Source organism: Schistocerca cancellata, chromosome 6, assembly GCF_023864275.1.
Source record: "Schistocerca cancellata isolate TAMUIC-IGC-003103 chromosome 6, iqSchCanc2.1, whole genome shotgun sequence".
NCBI lineage: Eukaryota > Metazoa > Arthropoda > Insecta > Orthoptera > Acrididae > Schistocerca > Schistocerca cancellata.
The window spans coordinates 641,781,381-641,798,685 of NC_064631.1; the positions used below are offsets into that span (position 1 = coordinate 641,781,381).

At 48.7% G+C, this 17,305-nt stretch overlaps 1 protein-coding gene across 3 annotated transcripts in view; it reads left to right on the forward strand.

The window, feature by feature from the left end:
• LOC126088611 (chromosome partition protein Smc-like) overlaps window positions 1-17,305 on the forward strand; it is a 58,855-nt gene that overhangs the window by 28,148 nt on the left and 13,402 nt on the right. For all 3 annotated transcript variants that reach the window (XM_049906832.1, XM_049906833.1, XM_049906835.1), the window contains 3 exons: window positions 1,998-2,175; window positions 9,338-9,438; window positions 9,524-9,690. In XM_049906832.1, coding sequence (XP_049762789.1) covers window positions 1,998-2,175; window positions 9,338-9,438; window positions 9,524-9,690 — 446 coding nt within the window. The remainder of the gene's footprint in view (window positions 1-1,997; window positions 2,176-9,337; window positions 9,439-9,523; window positions 9,691-17,305) is intronic.

Sequence of the window (17,305 nt, forward strand, 5' to 3'; positions counted from 1 at the left end):
ATGGCAAAGTGAAAGGAGGAGATGACTGACTGCCTTCAAAGTAAGTGATAATCTTAAAAAGGTGGATCTCGTGGAGTTAATAACTTTTCCAGGTGTGAAATAGGTGATTTGGTGTACAGAAATTTGGCTGCCACATTAACACTGCCATTTCAACCCATTATAATAGATGTGAGCCCAGACTGAAGGTTGTGTAGCTGAGAATAAAAATTAAAAGAAAAATTAATCTGCAATCGAAACACTCAACATTGAAGCTGTTAAGAACGTTACCGCTGAAGCCCAAAAGAGTCACATCTTGAGCAGTGCATTGTGGGGAAAAAAGGGGCAGAGCCAGGCTGTTTTGAAAAATTCAGTAGGGGAAATGATTAAATCATTAAACAATGGCCGCAACAGTGTTTGCAGCACCTGTGATAGCAATGAGAATAATTTCAGTACCGTTTTTCCACTATTGCCACAAAAAGTCAGCTGACAGACTCAGCTGAGTGAGTGTGGTTTAAGAACCTGCACAGAGGAATTATATTTCTGTAAGTTGATTGTTAGTAAAAAATTGTTATCAGAAACTAAATGTTACAGGCATGGCACTCACTGTGTTTGTACATATGTACATACATACACACGTACATACATTTTCTTACCTTTAATGCTAATATTTTAAAGGTGTTAACTTTGTGTTTTGTTTTCAAAAATCCTTATGTGTTTCTAAAACAAGCACCTCAAGCAGTTACCAGTCACTTATCAGTCAGTCCACACTATACAATCAGTTGATTTGCTCAGTTTGTGTTTTATGAATAACATCTCGTTTATTTAAGGTAGGCATCAATCCATGTGGACTGCAGACTTGTTTTATGATGACAATACACTGTGACCGTTACTAATAGATGTGCATGAATTTGAAAATTAACTTGGGTGGCGTTGTGTTGAATTATTTAAAAATGGCTTACAGCACCTCAATTGTCGATGGGACACTGAAAGCAGATTACCAGTGAGGCATAATGTAAGGTTTGTAGTCTTGCAAATGGAGTACTCCAGACGTGATATCAGTGACACCCTTTCCACTATTCCAACCAATGGCATCTTGTCCATTGTAGGGTCCCATGCTCCTATAGTCACAGATTGCAGAGAATTTACGTTGTACACTACACTACTATGTAAAAGGGTGCTGCTGAACACTATCTCCACAGAACCATTTGAATGGCACAAAACCTTGCTGATAAGCATACTTCCAGTTTTTCCCTTCATAAAGTCTTCTCTCACATATTTACAGGCTCAAGGCTGTTAAGCTCTATTCTAATGTCTACTTAAGTAGGAAATAAATTGTTTGAACTGCAGCAGGTACTGGGCCTCTCGTTTGGTACTGTTACTGGTGCTTATGTCGGCTGAGGCATATAGTATGTTCCAGTTTAATGATCTGTTCCCTTAAAGACATATCTTGGAATTTGATAGTGAAGGTTTTTAGCACTCTCTCCAGTCCTGGGCTAGCACATGTTTTCATTAGTCATTACATTGCAGAGTCAGCATAATTTCTGATCATTTTTGTTGATACCATTTCATGACATTGGATCTTAATCAGTGCAGTCCAAATCACCTACTTACTTTGAGTGATCTAGACTACAAATGTGTGGTGACTAAATCTGTAATTACTTTGCTGGTAAGCACCAGTCTCATTGCCTTGTGCTTTCCTGATTAAACTGTATGCACAAACACTCTTGAGATAGTTTGTTGACATATGCCTTGTCATGAGATACATTGTGACCTGTTCCATGGACCAAAGAAAAATAAGTGTTAGTGTGTCCTTAGCTGTGTGCATTCGGACTTTTCTTTACCCATGTGTTAACTGATCACGAGTATGACGGCAGTAAAACCATCAGTGCCCTGGTCTCAGTGGCCACGTTATTTCCTCAAACATTATTTTAAATAATTTTTTAAAGCATTAATGTTTTTAAAACAAAACAAAAAAATTGATGTGTAATTGTTTGATAGGAATCTGTTTAATATTGCAGTTCCCACATGAGTGGTTAAAAGAAAAGCTTGGGAGCTTGTATGAAGTGCCACATACTGTATCAGCTGAAGCAATAGAAACTTTGACAAAACTGAAGGAAATAAACTTGGAATCTGATAATGATGCTGATCAGATAATTATGTACATTGAGAAATTAACCAAGGAAATTAAATCTGAAGGTGAAGTTGAATTACTGTTTTGAAGCTCTAGTATCAGTAGAGCTTTTTCTTTTAATAAACTTGTCAAGAGTCATTGTTGAAAAGGTTTTGCTTGCAACACAAAACCTTGGTAACTTAGTTTAAGTTTTTAGTAGTAATGTTTTTTCCTTCTTTGATTTATTAAGTTAATAAATTGTTTAATTACATTTTATTTTGTTAGCTTTACACATGACTGGATATTTTAAAACTTTATTTTTAAATGTGAATCTGAATTTTATTGCACTAAAACACTGCATGTATGTATAATAAAATATAATAGGGATTAAGCATTGTGTGAAAACTTTGTAAACCTCAGCATCTGCACCAGCGGATATCACACCTGTGCAATACTAAATCAACAAATTGCACAAAGATTGTTTTTCATTCCTGATAATATCTAGCATCACCAGCTGTAAGAACTTAGTTGGTTAATTTTGTGCATTGAAAACAGGTGTGAGTAGACTAGATATCTTTATTCAGTAATGGTTTTAACTAGTATCCTGAACATAATTAGTTATTCATGAACCTCTCTTCTCCTGGACTAAGGAACAGCTTCTTGTGTGTGCTGTGTACTCCCTCTGCAGCAGAAACAAATAGAGGAGAGCAGTAGCCCCCCCTCCTCCTCCTCCTCCTCCTCCTCCTCCTCCTCCTGGCAGGTCAGGGGGTTAGAATAGGCCCAAGGTATTTCTGCCCGTCATAAGAGGTGGCTAAAAGGAGTCTCACATGTTTCGGCCTTTGTGATGGTCCCCTGTAGGGTTTGAGCACTATTTTTCAAAATTTTCCCAAAGAGCAAGCCAATTGGGGAAGGGCGCCTTACATGCTGCATAGTGTCTATCGTACGCTGAGACTACTCACATCCTTCGTTAACATGGATCTGCACTTCCGCTCATTCTCAAGCTGTTAGGCGAGGTCACCCTCCTGGGTGCATCTTCCTCCATTCTCTGCGCAGTATCGCTTTCTGCGCTGTTGACGATAATGGACTTCGTAGCTTATTTGTACCTGATATCCAGCATGGTAGCTCATCTGCCGTGGTGGGGCTGCCATGTACCCTGTTGGTTATAGCCCTCTGACCACACAGGGATCGCTCTGTTGATGCATGCACCATTAACTCGCCACATATGCCGAGTAGTAAATGCCAGGCACCCTGGGGCATCAGGACTCCCAGCAATGGCCATTCTGCCAGGTGGCCTTTGCTGCAGCTGGGTAGTGCCTGTGGGGAGGGCACGTGGTCAGAGTGGGTGGCATCAGGGCGGATGACATGCCGTGAAGTGAAGTGTAGTATGTCATACCTTGTTGGTGGTCAAACACCAGCAGTCTTTAAGCAGTCAAGGTCTAACTTCAGTGCCAAGAAATAAGAAAACAAATAGTCTTCTCCCCCCCCCCCCCCCACCTACCCCCTCCCCCCCTGGCCGCACCATGGGAGAAATGCCAGGCTAAGGATGGAAGCAAAACTTATTCTTGTCAATGAAACCTCAGTTTTTTGTGCAGCATTGATAGGACAAGTTTGGGGAGGTGGGGGGGCTTGTCTGAAATGCAGTCATGGTCAGTCTTGATCAAAACAGCATGCTCTGCCCAGTCACAGTCACTACTTGCCTGTGACAAGCTGGGGGACGTTTCTGTTTCCAACATCTCCATAAGAACTTAAATATGGTCCAGGGTATCAATTTCACAGGTACCTTCTTTCGCAGTATGATGATGAGCTGCACTCCAATTTAGAGTGGCAAGGTATCTATTTCTTCCAGAGCTTCCACCAGGATCTGAGGGATAATCAGGTTGCCACTGGTGCCTTCATCTTGGCTTTAAAGTGTGACACGTTACCTGAGAAGGTCAGGGGTACAGTATACCACTGTGATGTAAAGCCATATATCCCTCCCCGATGTGGTGCTTAAAGTGCTGGAAGTTCGGCCATGTCTTCCCGCTTTACTTCCAGTGTCACCTGTCGGGATTGTGGACATCCTTCACATCCCAATATTCCCTGTGCCCCACCTCCCACCCGTGTAAACTGCGGAGAGCACCATTCACCTTGCTTGCCAGACTGCAGGATTCTCCAGAAAGAAAAAATAATGGAATACATGAACCTGGACTGACTGACCTACACTGAGGCTAAGAGAAAATGAGAGGCTACATCCTGTGCATATGACATCAACCTACGCCACCGCTACTACAGTGATTCTACCACCTTCCATTCCGCCACGTACAGTTGGCTGTCGGAGCTGTCAGACTCCACCTGCCCCCTTGAGGGTGGGGGGCACTTCCCTCCCTGTTGTTCCTGCGCACCCTACTTTAGAAGCAAAACCCTCCCGACAATTGGGGGACATCAGTCCCCATTTCTCAGTCTGAGAAGTGTAAGTCTTCTGTGGCTCCTCATGCAAGGAAGGGATCCCTTGGGTCACTCCCTTCCTGGGTTCCTACCAGTGGCAAAGCTGACACTTGCCAATGGCTGAAGCAACCACAGGTCATAGGGCTTCACGGTCCTCCTCACTGCCTGAGACTGAATTGCTGGAGCCCTCCCAGCTGGACAAATGTAAGGAGCAGCAAGAAAAACCTAAAAAGAAAGACCCACAAGAACAAAGGCACTGCAGTGGCACCCACATCACCACTACCTAAAAGTTGTGTCTGAGAATGAGGTGGTGATTCTGGCGTCCACTTAGGACCTAGAAATTGATGGGCCCTCAAACACATTGGACATCAATCACAGAGGTACTCATCTGATGGCAGCAGGTGACCATGAGGCAGTCTATGCCTCAGGGAGTGTTTCATGCCTTCCCAGTCTCACGATCAAGTAATCCTCCAGTAGAATTGCGGCAGTTTTTTCCACCACCTGGCTGAGTTACGGCAACTGTTACGCTTTACACCTGCTTTCTGCATTGCCCTCCAGGAAACCTGGTTCCCGTCAATGCGGACCCTTGCCCTCTGCGGCTATAAGGGATATTACAGGAACTGTAGTGCTAGAGTGTCAGGTGGAGTTTGCATTTATGTCCTAAACTCAGTATGTAGTGAACCTGTACCCCTTCAAACCCCTCTTGAAGCTGTGGCTGTCAGGATAAGATAAGGATGATGCAGGAAATAACTATCTGCAACGTGTATCTCCCTCCAGATGGTGCGGTACCCCTGAACGTATTGGCTGCACTGATTGATCAACTCCGTAAACCTTTCCAATTTTTGGGAGGTTTTAACGCCCATAACCCCTTGTCGGGTGGCACTGTGCTTACTGGCCGAGGCAGAGATGTCAAAAATTTACTGTCACAACTCGAACTCGATCTCGACCTCTGCCTCTTAAATACAAGTGCCCCCACACATTTCAGTGTGGCACATATTCGGCCATTGATCTCTTGGTTTGCAGTCCTGGCCTTTTCCCATCTATCCACCTGTGGGGTAGTGATCACTGCCCCATCTTCCTGTCACTCCCGTGGTGTCATGCCCACGGATGCCTAACCAGATGAGCTAAAACAAGTCAGACTGGCAAGCCTTCACCTTTGATGTCACCCTGAATCTCCCCCACATGGTGCTATCAATGTTGTTGAGCAGGTCACAACAACAATCGTTTCTGCGGAGGAAAACCTTATCCCTCATTCTTTAGGGGGCCTCTAGTGAAAGACACTCCCTCGGTGGTCACCGAAAGTCACTGAGGCAATTGCAGAACATTGGCTAGCTCTACAGAGACATAAGTGGCACCCTTCCCTAGAGCACCTAATAGACTTTAAGCAGTTCTGTGCACACATTAGCCCGCTTATAAAACGATGGAAATAGGAGTGGGAGGGTGCATGTTAACCACTGGGCACGATACATCACCTTCTCGAGTCTGGACAAAGATCAGACATCTTTTTGGGTACCAGACCCCAACAGGGCATTAACATCAATGGCGTGTTATGTACCAATGCAATCGCAATAGCAGAGCACGTTGCTGAATACTATGCTGAAGCCTCTGCTTCGATAAACTACCCCCAGCCTTTCGCACCCTCAAACAGCGGGTGGAAAACAGTCCTCTCATTCACTACACGCAACAGTGAATCTTAAAATGCCCCATTTACAGAGTGGGAGCTCCTCTGCGCCCTTGCACATTGCCCCAACATAGCTCCTGGGCAGGATCGGATCCACTGTCAGATGATTAAACATCTCTCGTCTGACTAAAAGCAACATCTCCTCGTCATCTTCAACTGGATCTGCTGTGATGGCATCTTTCCATCGCAGTGGTGGGAGAGCACCATCATTCCGGTGCTCAGACCCGGTCAAAACCTGTTTGATGTGGAAAGCTACCTGCCCATCAGCCTCACCTATTTTCTTTGGTCTTTGTAAGCTGCTGGCACGTATGGTGTGTCGGCAGTTGTGTTGGGTCCTGGAGTCTTGTGGCCTACTGGCTCCATGTCAGGGCGGCTTCTGCCAGTGTCGCTCTACCACTGATAACCTTGTGTCCCTCAACTACCATCCGAACAGGCTTTTCCAAATGCCAACATCTGGTTGATGTCTTTTTTGACTTGTGTAAAGCATACGACACAACCTGGTGACATTGTATGAGTGGGGTCCCCGGGGTACGCTCCTGATTTTTTTATCCAAAACTTCCTGTCACTCCGTACTTTAGGTGTCTCCCATAGTTCGCCCATTATTCAGGAGAACGGCGTTAAACAGGGCTCTGTATTGAGTGTGTCTATTTGTAGTGACTATTAACGGTCTAGCAGTAGCTGTAGGGCCATTGGTCTCACCTTCTCTGTATGTGAATGACTTCTGTATTTCATACTGCTCCTCCAGTACTGGTGTTCCTGAGTGGTGCCTACAGGAAGCTGTGTAGTACGGTTCATCCAGAACCAGAACATTACCTTAACAACAATCCAGTCACTGTAGTGGACACACACAGATCTTTAGAACTGGTTTTTGACCCCTAATTGACTCTGCTTCCTCACCTTCGTCAGCTTAAGCGGAAGTGCTGGCAGCACCACAATGCCCTCTGCTGCCTGAGCAACACAAATTGGGGTGCAGATTGCTCTACACTGCTGCAGCTCTACAGAGCCCTTCTTCAAGCCCGCCTTGACTATGGGAGTCTGGTTTACGGTTCGGCAGTGCCCTCAGCATTGTGTTTACTCGACCCAGTGCACCACTGTGGTGTTGGCCTAGCGACAGGAACTTCTAGAACGAGTCCGGTGACCAGTGTCCCGGTGGAGGCTGGAGTCCCTCCATTGAAGGTTAGGCGTGCAAAACTGCTTGCCAGCTACATCGCACTTGTCTGTAGTTTTCGTGCGCATCCAAATTGTCACCTTTTCCCAACCATGACGCTTCGTCTTCCACATCGGCAGCCTAGGTCATTGCTTAAGATTGCGGTTCATGTCCAGTCCCTACTGTCGGAACTCGAGTCCTTCCCATTACCACCTCTCCTCGACGTCCATTCACGTACACCTCCTTGGTGTACACTTTGGCCGCAGATTCTTCTAGACCTTTCACATCGCCCTAAGGACTCTGTTAATCCTGCAGCTCCGTTATCACTTCCTCTCAGTTCTCGACATGTACTGGGGCAATGAAGTGGTTTAGATTGATGGCTCAATGGCTGATGGTCACGTAGGCTTTATATATGTTCATGGAGGACATATTGAACAGCGCTCCTTGTCAGATGGCTGCAGTGTTTTCACTGCAGAGCTGGCAACCAGGTCTCGTGCTATTGAGCACATTCACTCGTGCCCTGGCGAGTCATTTCTCCTGTGTACTGACTCCTTGAGCAGCTTACAAGCTGTCAACCAGTGCTACCCTTGCCATCATTTGGTAGCGTCCATTCATGAGTCCATCTATGCCCTGGAATGGTCCCGTCGTTCAGTGGTGTTTCTGTGGACCCCAGGACACGTCGGAATCCCTGGCAATGAACTTACCGACAGGCTACATAGGAACCGCTTCTAGAGATGGGCGTCTCCGAAACTGACCTGCATTCTGTCTTATGCCACAGGGTTTTTCGGCTTTGGGAGATGGAATGGCATAACAGTATGCACAACAAACTGCGTGTCATTAAGAAGACTATGAATGTGTGGAGGTCTTCCATGCGGTCCTCTTGTAGGTAATCAGTTGTCCTCTGCCGGCTCCACATTGACCATAGGGGGCTAACGCATGGTTACCTCCTCCATCGTGAGGATCCACCTCGGTGTCGCTGTGGCTCACAAATCACGGTCGTCCACCTCTTGCTGGAGTGCCCACTTTTAGCTGCTCTGCCACGGACTTTTAACTTTTCCAGCACACTACCTTTGGTGTTGGGTGACAATGCCTCAACAGCAGTTTTAGTTTTACGTTTTATTCATGAGGGTGGCTTTTATCATTTGATCTAAGTTTTAGTGCATGTCCTTTGCCCCCCTGTGTCCTCCACCCTAGTGCCTTCAGGGTGGAGGTTTCACTGTGTTGCAGAGTGGCTGGCTTCTCCTTCTCCTTTTCATTCTCATCGCCAGCCAGCCATGGTAATCTGCTCTCTTGTTTTGATCCCTTCTACATGTTTCTTGCATCTCTGTGTGGTTTTTTGTCAGATTTTGTCCATTGTAGTGCTTGTTGCCCTTTTGTCATCCTTGTGGTGTTCTCCTTTCTTCCAGCTGTGTTTTGTATGTCTCGATTATTTTACTCCCACCCTTGTGGAATTATTTTAATCAGAATGAGGACCGATAACCTAGCAGTTTGGCCACTACCCCCCTCCCCCCAAGCAACCAGAGCAGTAGCCTGGGTTAGGTAGCCAAGACAAGCAGCATGATGACTGTTGTGAAAGGCGGCCAGTGATGTTCCATTTAAGAATTTGTTCCCTGGATAGAAAAGGAGTACAGTCTCTCTCAACAGATGTGTGCCATACTGAGTAAATGGTACCTTGGTTTTGAGAGGTGATGAGAAGCTGGCGTAACTTAGTTTACTTAAGCTCCACTTTTTTCATGGAAATTACATTCCAGTGGGACATGCCAGTTCAGATTATAGTTGTACTTGTATAAATGTCTTTGCCTGGAAGCATTTCTTGGTAATTTTTATTAACTCCTCAGAATTGTAAAAGTACAGAATACTGGGCAGACAAAGTAATTTTGAACTTTTGAGGCCACTGTAAAGTGAGACGAGATTAATCCTATTGGTGTACCATACAGTATCTATTCGTGGTAAGATAATGATGAAAATATTTTCGGTTTGATTTCCATATTTTCAGATGAGAAAATCCAGTCTGTGTTGAAAAAGCTTGGTCTCAGTGTATCTGATTTGGAAGAGAAATCAAAGGATGCATTGGAGGATCTTGTTGCCTATCAGATGGTGGGTAGATGCGACTTTCTTCTCTTTTAGAGGTTCTGTAGTGTGAAAGAAATAACAGTAGATTAACATTTACTTGTTCCTCCAGAAATACAACCTTAGAGATACCAGTAAAACAACGATGTTGCTTGACAGAGTTGAAAGGATGCAGAAGGAAGCAGAAGAAGCCAGGTCTTCAGCTTGCTTGAAGAGAGAAAAAGAGAGATTAAATTTTATGACAGAGCGCTTGCAAAATGCAACGGAAGAGTTAGAAATGTATGTAATAACATCTTAAATATGACAATGTTGAGTGCTAATTTATTCAGTGAATGTGTATAAAACCCCCCCCCCCCCCCCTCTCTCTCTCTCTCTCTCTCTCTCTCTCGTCTCTCTCTCTCTCTCTCTCTCTCTCTCTCTGTGTGTGTGTGTGTGTGTGTGTGTGTGTGTGTGTGTGTGTGTGTGTGTGTGTGTGTGTGTGTGTCCCTTCCATGCTGCATGTCTCTCTTCGTGCTATTCTTTTTTTCCCTTCCCTTTGGAATATGTCTGGGGTGTTTGGGGTGTTTATGGAATGTTCTGCATTGTCTGTCACTGACATAAGAACTGTCTCACCACTGTTATCTCGCTCCTTTCCCCCCTGCGGGTCCGGGGTAAGAATAGGCCCGAGGTATTCCTGCCTGTCGTAAGAGGCGACTAAAAGGAGTTTCAACCGTTTCGGCCTTCCATGTAATGGTCCCCCTTGGGGTTTGACCTCCATTTTTCAAAATTCTACAGAAGTACGAGCATTTTGGGGAAGGACACCTTACGTGGTGTATCACTGGTCCTCCGTGCACTAAGACCTTGGTACTCAGCATTGTAACGGCGTTGTAACCATACCCACTATTCATCAAATTGGGCCTAAACGCCTGATGGGTTGTCAACGTTACGCCCGTAGTGCGTCCCCATCTGCACCTACGATCATGATGGACTTTCCATGGCATCCCGAAATCCAGCACGGTAGCCAGCCTGTTGTGGTGGGGTCGTCATGTACCCTCTAGGTTGTAGCCCTCTGACAACACAGGGATCGTACTGCCGATACCTGAGCTGCACCCTCCCAACGTCGGCCAAGGAGTAGATGCCAGTCTCCTTGGGGCATCAGGACTCCCGGCAACGGTCATCCTGCCAGGTGGCCCTTACTGAGGCTGGGTGGCGCCCGTGGGAGAGCCCCTGGTCGGAGTGGGTGGTATCGGGGCGGACGTTTCGCAGATGAAACGTCAACATGTATCAGGTCGCTCTGCGGCCGAGTCTTTCAAAAGGAAAGGTACTGTCTCTGGTTCTGGTTCTCACTGCCCTTTCCCCCTTGGCCACTCCCTGGGAGGAGGGACAGGCCCGCCGGCTTGGGGCGAAGTACTTCCCCCGCTATTTGGTCTGTTCTCGAACGATGGAGGGACGTTTGCCACCTCCAATCCCATGTTCTTTGTTCAGCACTTCGAGGACATCATCGAGGCTCTCAGTAAGATGCCGTTCGGGGTCCGTTTCTTATAAAGACCACCTCCGCCACAACAGTCGGCGGCGCTCCAGGCGTGCGACCAACTTGGGGACATCCCAGTGTCCTTGTCCCGCATCTGGCACTGAACAGGACGCAGGGGGTTTTTTTTCATCGGGACCTCCTGCTGCAATCTGATGAGGAGCTCAGGGCCAACCTGGAGCGCCGAGGCGTGCATTTCGTCCGGCGAGTCCAGCGCGGCCCCAAAGACCGTCGCATCGACACCGGGGCCTTTATCCTCGCCTTCGAAGGGGACGTTCTCTCAGAGAAGGTAAAGGTGACGTGCTACCGGTGCGACATGCCAACTTACGTACCGCCTCCTATGTGCTGTTTTCGGTGTTTGCGCTTTGGGCACATGTCGTCACGGTGTGAGGCTGAGCCCCTTTGTAGCGATTGTGGACGTCCTCTTCGTGAGGAACAGACATGCACCCTGCCACCTCGGTGCGTTAATTGTCCTGGCAATCCACTCACCTAGATCCTTAGACTGCCCCGCGTATCAGAAGGAGAAGAAGATTCAAGAACTCAAAACTGGATCGTTTCTTATTCTGAGGCCAGGAAGAAGTATGACCGCCTCCATCCCGTGGCCGTTGACCACTTAGTTTGCCTCAGTCCATGTCCCACAGTCCTTCCACGGTATCCTCACCCCTATCCTGTCCCCCCTCCACCTCCTCCTCCCCCCATCCGGGGTCTTTGCCTCCGCCTCCCAAATCCCTCCCTTCCAAATCCTCCTCCCCCCACGGCCCCCGCCCCCTCTGCCCCAGGGGCCAACCTTCCTCCCCCCCCCCCCCCCCCCCCCCCCCCCCCCCCCCCCGCCGCCCGAGAAGCGATCCTCTTCTCAGGCGTCCATCGGGGGAAATGTTCAGACCCCGGCGTTCCAAAACGGACACCGCACGTGAGGACCTTCTTCGGGTCCAGCCCACCATCCCTGTGCTCCTCGGACTTCCAGAAGCCTCAAAGAAGAAGTCTCTATCCCCCTCTCCACCTCGGCGGTTTCGTCTGACGCTCCATCTGTGAGTCGCTGCTCCCGGCCGTCCTCAGTTTCGCCGGGACGCTCTGCTGCCAGGCGCTCAGCTGGCCTCTCGTCGGCAAATGATGCTGCCCCTCCTACACAACCCGGGACAGTGGCCGCAGCTGGCGACGACTCGATGGAACAGGATCCGCCTCCCGCCGGTTGTAGCATTGTTCCCTTGAAACCTGGCCCTCCGCGACCGTCGAGGTGACCAGCTTTCCCCCGTCTCGTTCCCTCTTTTTTTGACTAGCGATGACCTTGTTACATTGGAACATAAGAGGTATTCGATCTAATCGGGAGGAATTACAACTGCTCCTCCGCCTGCACTGTCCGCTCGTCCTTGGTCTCCAGGAAACCAAGTTGCGCCTGACTGACCGTATTGCCTTTACCCACTATACCTCGGAGCGGTTTGACTTCACCCCTGTGGACGGTGTCCCAGCTCATGGTGGGGTCATGTTGCTCGTTCGGGACGATGTCTATCACCATCCCATCACATTGACCACCCCACTCCAAACAATAGCTGTCCGTATTACTCTTTCTGCTTTTACTTTTTCAGTTTGTACGATCTACACTCCATCGTCATCCGCAGTTAGTCGGGCTGACATGATGCACCTGATTGTTCAGCTTCCTCCGCCGTTTTTATTGTTTGGTAATTTCAATGCCCATCATCCCCTTTGGGGCTCTCCCGCATCCTGTCAAAGAGGCTCCCTCTTGGCGGACGTCTTCAACCATCTCAATCTTGTCTGTCTCAATACTGGTGCCCCGACTTTCCTCTCGGACTCTACTCATACCTACTCCCACTTGGACCTCTCGATCTGTTCTACCACTCTTGCCCGTCGGTTCGAGTGGTATGTCCTTTCTGACACCTATTCGAGCGACCACTTCCCCTGTGTCTGTGTCGTTCGTCTCCTGCACCACACCCAATCACCACGTCCATCGAGCTGGAACATACCGCAAGCAGACTGGGGACTTTACTCCTCACTGGCGACCTTTCCGGACCACGATTTCCTCAGTTATGACAGTCAGGTCGAATACCTCATGGCTGTTATAAATGCTGCCGAACGTTCCATTCCTCGTACTACCTCTTCTTCACGTCGCGTTTCCATCCCCTGGTGGAATGAGGCTTGTAGAGACGCTATCCGTGCTCGACGACGTGCTTTACGCACCTTTCGCCGCCATCCTACGTTGGCGAATTGTATTGGATACAAACGACGCCGAGCGCATTGCCGTAGAGTCATCAAAGACAGCAAAAAAGCTTGTTGGGCCTCTTTCACCAGCTCCTTTAACAGTTTTACTCCCTCTTCTGTCGTTTGGGGTAGCCTGCGCCGGCTGTTGGGCATTAAGACCCACTCCTCGGTACCTGGCCTGACCTCAGGTAATGAGGTCCTTGTTGATCCTGTGGCTGTCTCCAACGCCTTTGGCCGGTTTTTTGCGGAGGTTTCAAGCTCCGCCCATTAACACCCTGCCTTCCTTCCCAGGAAAGAGGCAGAAGAGGCTCGGCGACCTTCCTTCCACTCGCTGAATCTGGAAACTTGTAATGCCCCCTTTACTATGCGGGAACTCGAACATGCGCTTGCACTGTCCCGGTCCTCTGCTCCGAGGCCGGATGCCATTCACGTTCAGATGCTGGCACACCTTTCTCCGGCGGGCAAAAGCTTCCTCCTTCGTACCTACAATCGCGTCTGGATCGAAGGTCAGGTCCCCATGCGTTGGCGTGACGCCTTCGTTGTTCCTATACCCAAACCCGGGAAGGAGAGACACCTTCCTTCTAGTTACCGCCCCATTTCTCTTACAAGCTGTGTCTGTAAGGTGATGGAGTGCATGGTTAATGCTCGGTTAATCTGGATTCTTGAATCTCGACGGCTACTTACCAATGTCCAATGCGGCTTTCGTCGCCGCCGCTCCGCTGTTGACCACCTTGTGGCCTTGTCGACATTCATCATGAACAACTTTTTGCGAAGGCGCCAAACGGTAGCCGTGTTCTTCGATTTGGAGAAGGCTTATGATACCTGTTGGAGAGGCGGTATCCTCCGCACTATGCACAGGTGGGGCATACGCGGTCGCCTGCCCCTTTTTTTTTATTCCTTTTTAACGGATCGAAAGTTTAGGGTACGTGTGGGTTCCGTATTGTCCGACGTCTTCCTCCAGGAGAATGGAGTGCCTCAGGGCTCAGTCTTGAGCATAGCCCTTTTTGCCATCGCGATCAATCCAATTATGGATTGCATTCCACCTAATGTCTCAGGATCTCTTTGTCGATGACTTCGCGATCTACTGCAGTGCCCAGAGAACATGCCTCCTGGAGTGCTGCCTTCAGCGTTGTCTAGACAGCCTATACTCATGGAGCGTGGCAAGTGGCTTCCGGTTCTCTGACGAGAAGACGGTTTGTATCAACTTTTGGCGATATAAAGTGTTCCTTCCGCCATCCTTACATCTCGGTCCCGTTGTTCTCCCATTCGTGGAAACAACAAAGTTTCTAGGGCTCACATTGGACAGGAAACTTTGTTGGTCTCCGCATGTCTCTTATTTGGCGGCCCGTTGTACATGTTCCCTTAATGTCCTCAGAGTTCTTAGTGGTTAATCTTGGGGAGCGGATCACACTGTCCTGCTTCGCTTGTATCGGTCCATACTCCGATCGAAGCTGGATTATGGGAGCTTCGTCTACTCGTCTGCTCGGCCATCCCTCTTACGCCGTCTCAACTCCATCCACCATCAGGGGTTACGTCTTGCGACCGGAGCCTTCTACACTAGTCCTGTCGAGAGTCTTTATGCTGAAGCTGCCGAATTACCATTGACCTACCGGCGCGACGTACTGCTGTGTTGGTATGCCTGCCGGCTGTTGTCAATGCCTGACCACCCCTCTTATCAGTCCTTCTTCGTCGATTCTCTCGACCGTCAGTACGGGTTGTATGTGTCTGCCCTGCTGCCCCCTGGAGTCCGCTTCCGTCACCTGCTTCGACAATTGGATTTTGCCCTCCCTACCACCTTCAGAGAGGGTGAGAGCCCGACACCACCTTGGCTCCAGGCTCCGGTTCATATTTATCTCGACCTCAGCTCACTCCCGAAGGAGGGTACTCCGGCTGCAGTGTATTGCTCACGGTTTGTCGAACTTCGTGCTCGACTTGCCGGTCACACCTTTATTTACACCGATGGCTCCAAAACTGACGATGGTGTCGGCTGTGCCTTTGTCGTCGGGGCCGCCACCTTTAAATACTGGCTCCTAGACCAGTGTTCCAGCTTTACGGCCGAGCTTTTTGCTCTCCATCAGGCCGTTCAGTATGCCCGCCGCCACCGCCATTCATCGTATGTACTCTGCTCTGACTCACTCAGTGCTCTTCAGAGCCTTGGAGCTCCCTATCCGCTCCATCCCTTGGTTCAACGGATCCAGCAGTCCCTCCATTCTTTCGCTGATAATGGTTCTCCTGTCAGCTTTCTGTGGGTTCCCGGACATGTAGGAGTGCCTGGGAATGAGGCTGCAGTCCTCCTGCCTCGGCCAGCCTCCCATTGTGTCCCGTCATCTGACGTTCGTGGGGTTGTTTGTAAGAGGCTTGTGTTGTTGTGGTGGGATGCTTGGTCATCCCTCCAAGGAAACAAGCTCCGGGCAGTAAAACCGCTCCCAACTGCTTGGACAAGCTCCTCCCGACCATCTCGGCGAGAAGAGGTCCTTCTGACCAGGTTGCGGATTGGGCTTTGCCGGTTTAGCCACCGCTACCTGCTCTCTGGTGACCCAGCCCCGCAGTGCTTTTGTGGTCAAGCACTAACAGTGTGCCATGTTTTATTGTCGTGTCCCCGCTTCAGTCAATCTCGTGTTGTCCTGTTCCTGCCATCTACTTTACCGTATATTTTAGCTGATGACGCTCGAGCAGCTGCTCGTGTTCTGCGTTTTATAACTTTGACTGGCTTATCCAAAGACATCTAACTTTATTACTTATTTTATCTGCATCTTTGTCAGGACTTTCTGGTGTCCCCCCTCCCCTTGAGCTTTACTAGATTCCATGTGCTCTAACAACTGTGACTGGGCGCTAATGACCTCAGTAGTTGAGCGCCCTTAAACCCCACCAAAAAAAAAGACTCCCATTTACTTTTTGTTTCCCTGCTCCTTTTGTTCCTCAGCTTCAGCATTTGAGGTTCCTGTTTTTCCTCTTCCTCTGTGTGCACTCCTGAAGGCTGGTCCACGTGCCTGACATGTAACAGGTGACTGGGTAACACATACAACTCTGGGTCAACATGTAGAGTTTGCGCGTACCTCATGGTAAAAGTCAGGCCCAGGAAGCGGCGATTGCCTGAGCTGAAACCTTCCCAAATTTCCGATTGGTGCCTTGGTCAGGTGTTCGGAAGGTGTGACCTGAGGCATGACCTAAGGCGGGTGTACCCCCTTACAAAGGAGGCCCCCATTTGGAAGGAGTGTGCCATTGGAGACGCTGCAATTGTGGGGATTTTCTTGCAATGAGCCAATCATCTTCTCAAGCAGTCTACGAAACATAAAGGTAATGAGGCTAACAATTGAAAGACCTTCCCAGCTAGACGACAGTTCCTTGTGGTCTCATGTGCTGCTAACAGTCAGTCCTTTGCCACAGTAAATCTGTTCATGATTCAGAAAGGTGATGATGCAATTGCCGGCTTGCGGAATCCTGCTCCTGATTACAGAATGGCACTTTGCTTTTGGAGACTGCTTCTGATTCTAAAGCACAAAAACTGGTGTGTCTAGGCCCATTGGACTTTGAATTCTTCCCGTGGAATAATTTACACCAGGCTGCTTGACGGTCTGAGGCCGAAAACCAATCTTACTTTTCTGGTCAGGGTGTCATTGCTGTCCATAGAGCGATGAAAAAGGTAGATTCCTCCTTAGTGCCCACCCACACTCTTTCTCACCTTTGATAGAGGGAGGCTTCTGTCAGAGATCAAAGCAGGCTATGAAATTCAAAGTCCAGCCATACATTCCAAACCCAAAGCACTGCTACCAGTGTCATCGTTTGAACCGCACTAGAATGTCTTGTCGACAGATGGCCAAATGTGTGACCTGTCGTAGGGATGTGCATGAGGGTGATTGTCTGCCTCCTCCTCCCTGCTGCATCAACTGCAGTGGTGGCCATGCCGCCTCCTCTCAGGATTGTCCCTTGTTCCTTGATGAGAAGGCGGTCAAAGAGAACCTGGTAAAGCAAAAAGTGCCTTACCCAGTCGTTCGCAAATTATTGTTTAGTTCCAAACCCTGCTTTCTCCCGTGTGGCGCCTATAGTTCTGTTCTTGGTACTCCTCACTCCATGCAGGACATGACCACGAAGATGTGACCTCCAATTCAGCTCTGAGGTTATGAAATTGCCCATTGTCAAGGTAGCATTGCCATCTGCCCGCCCAGCTGTGCA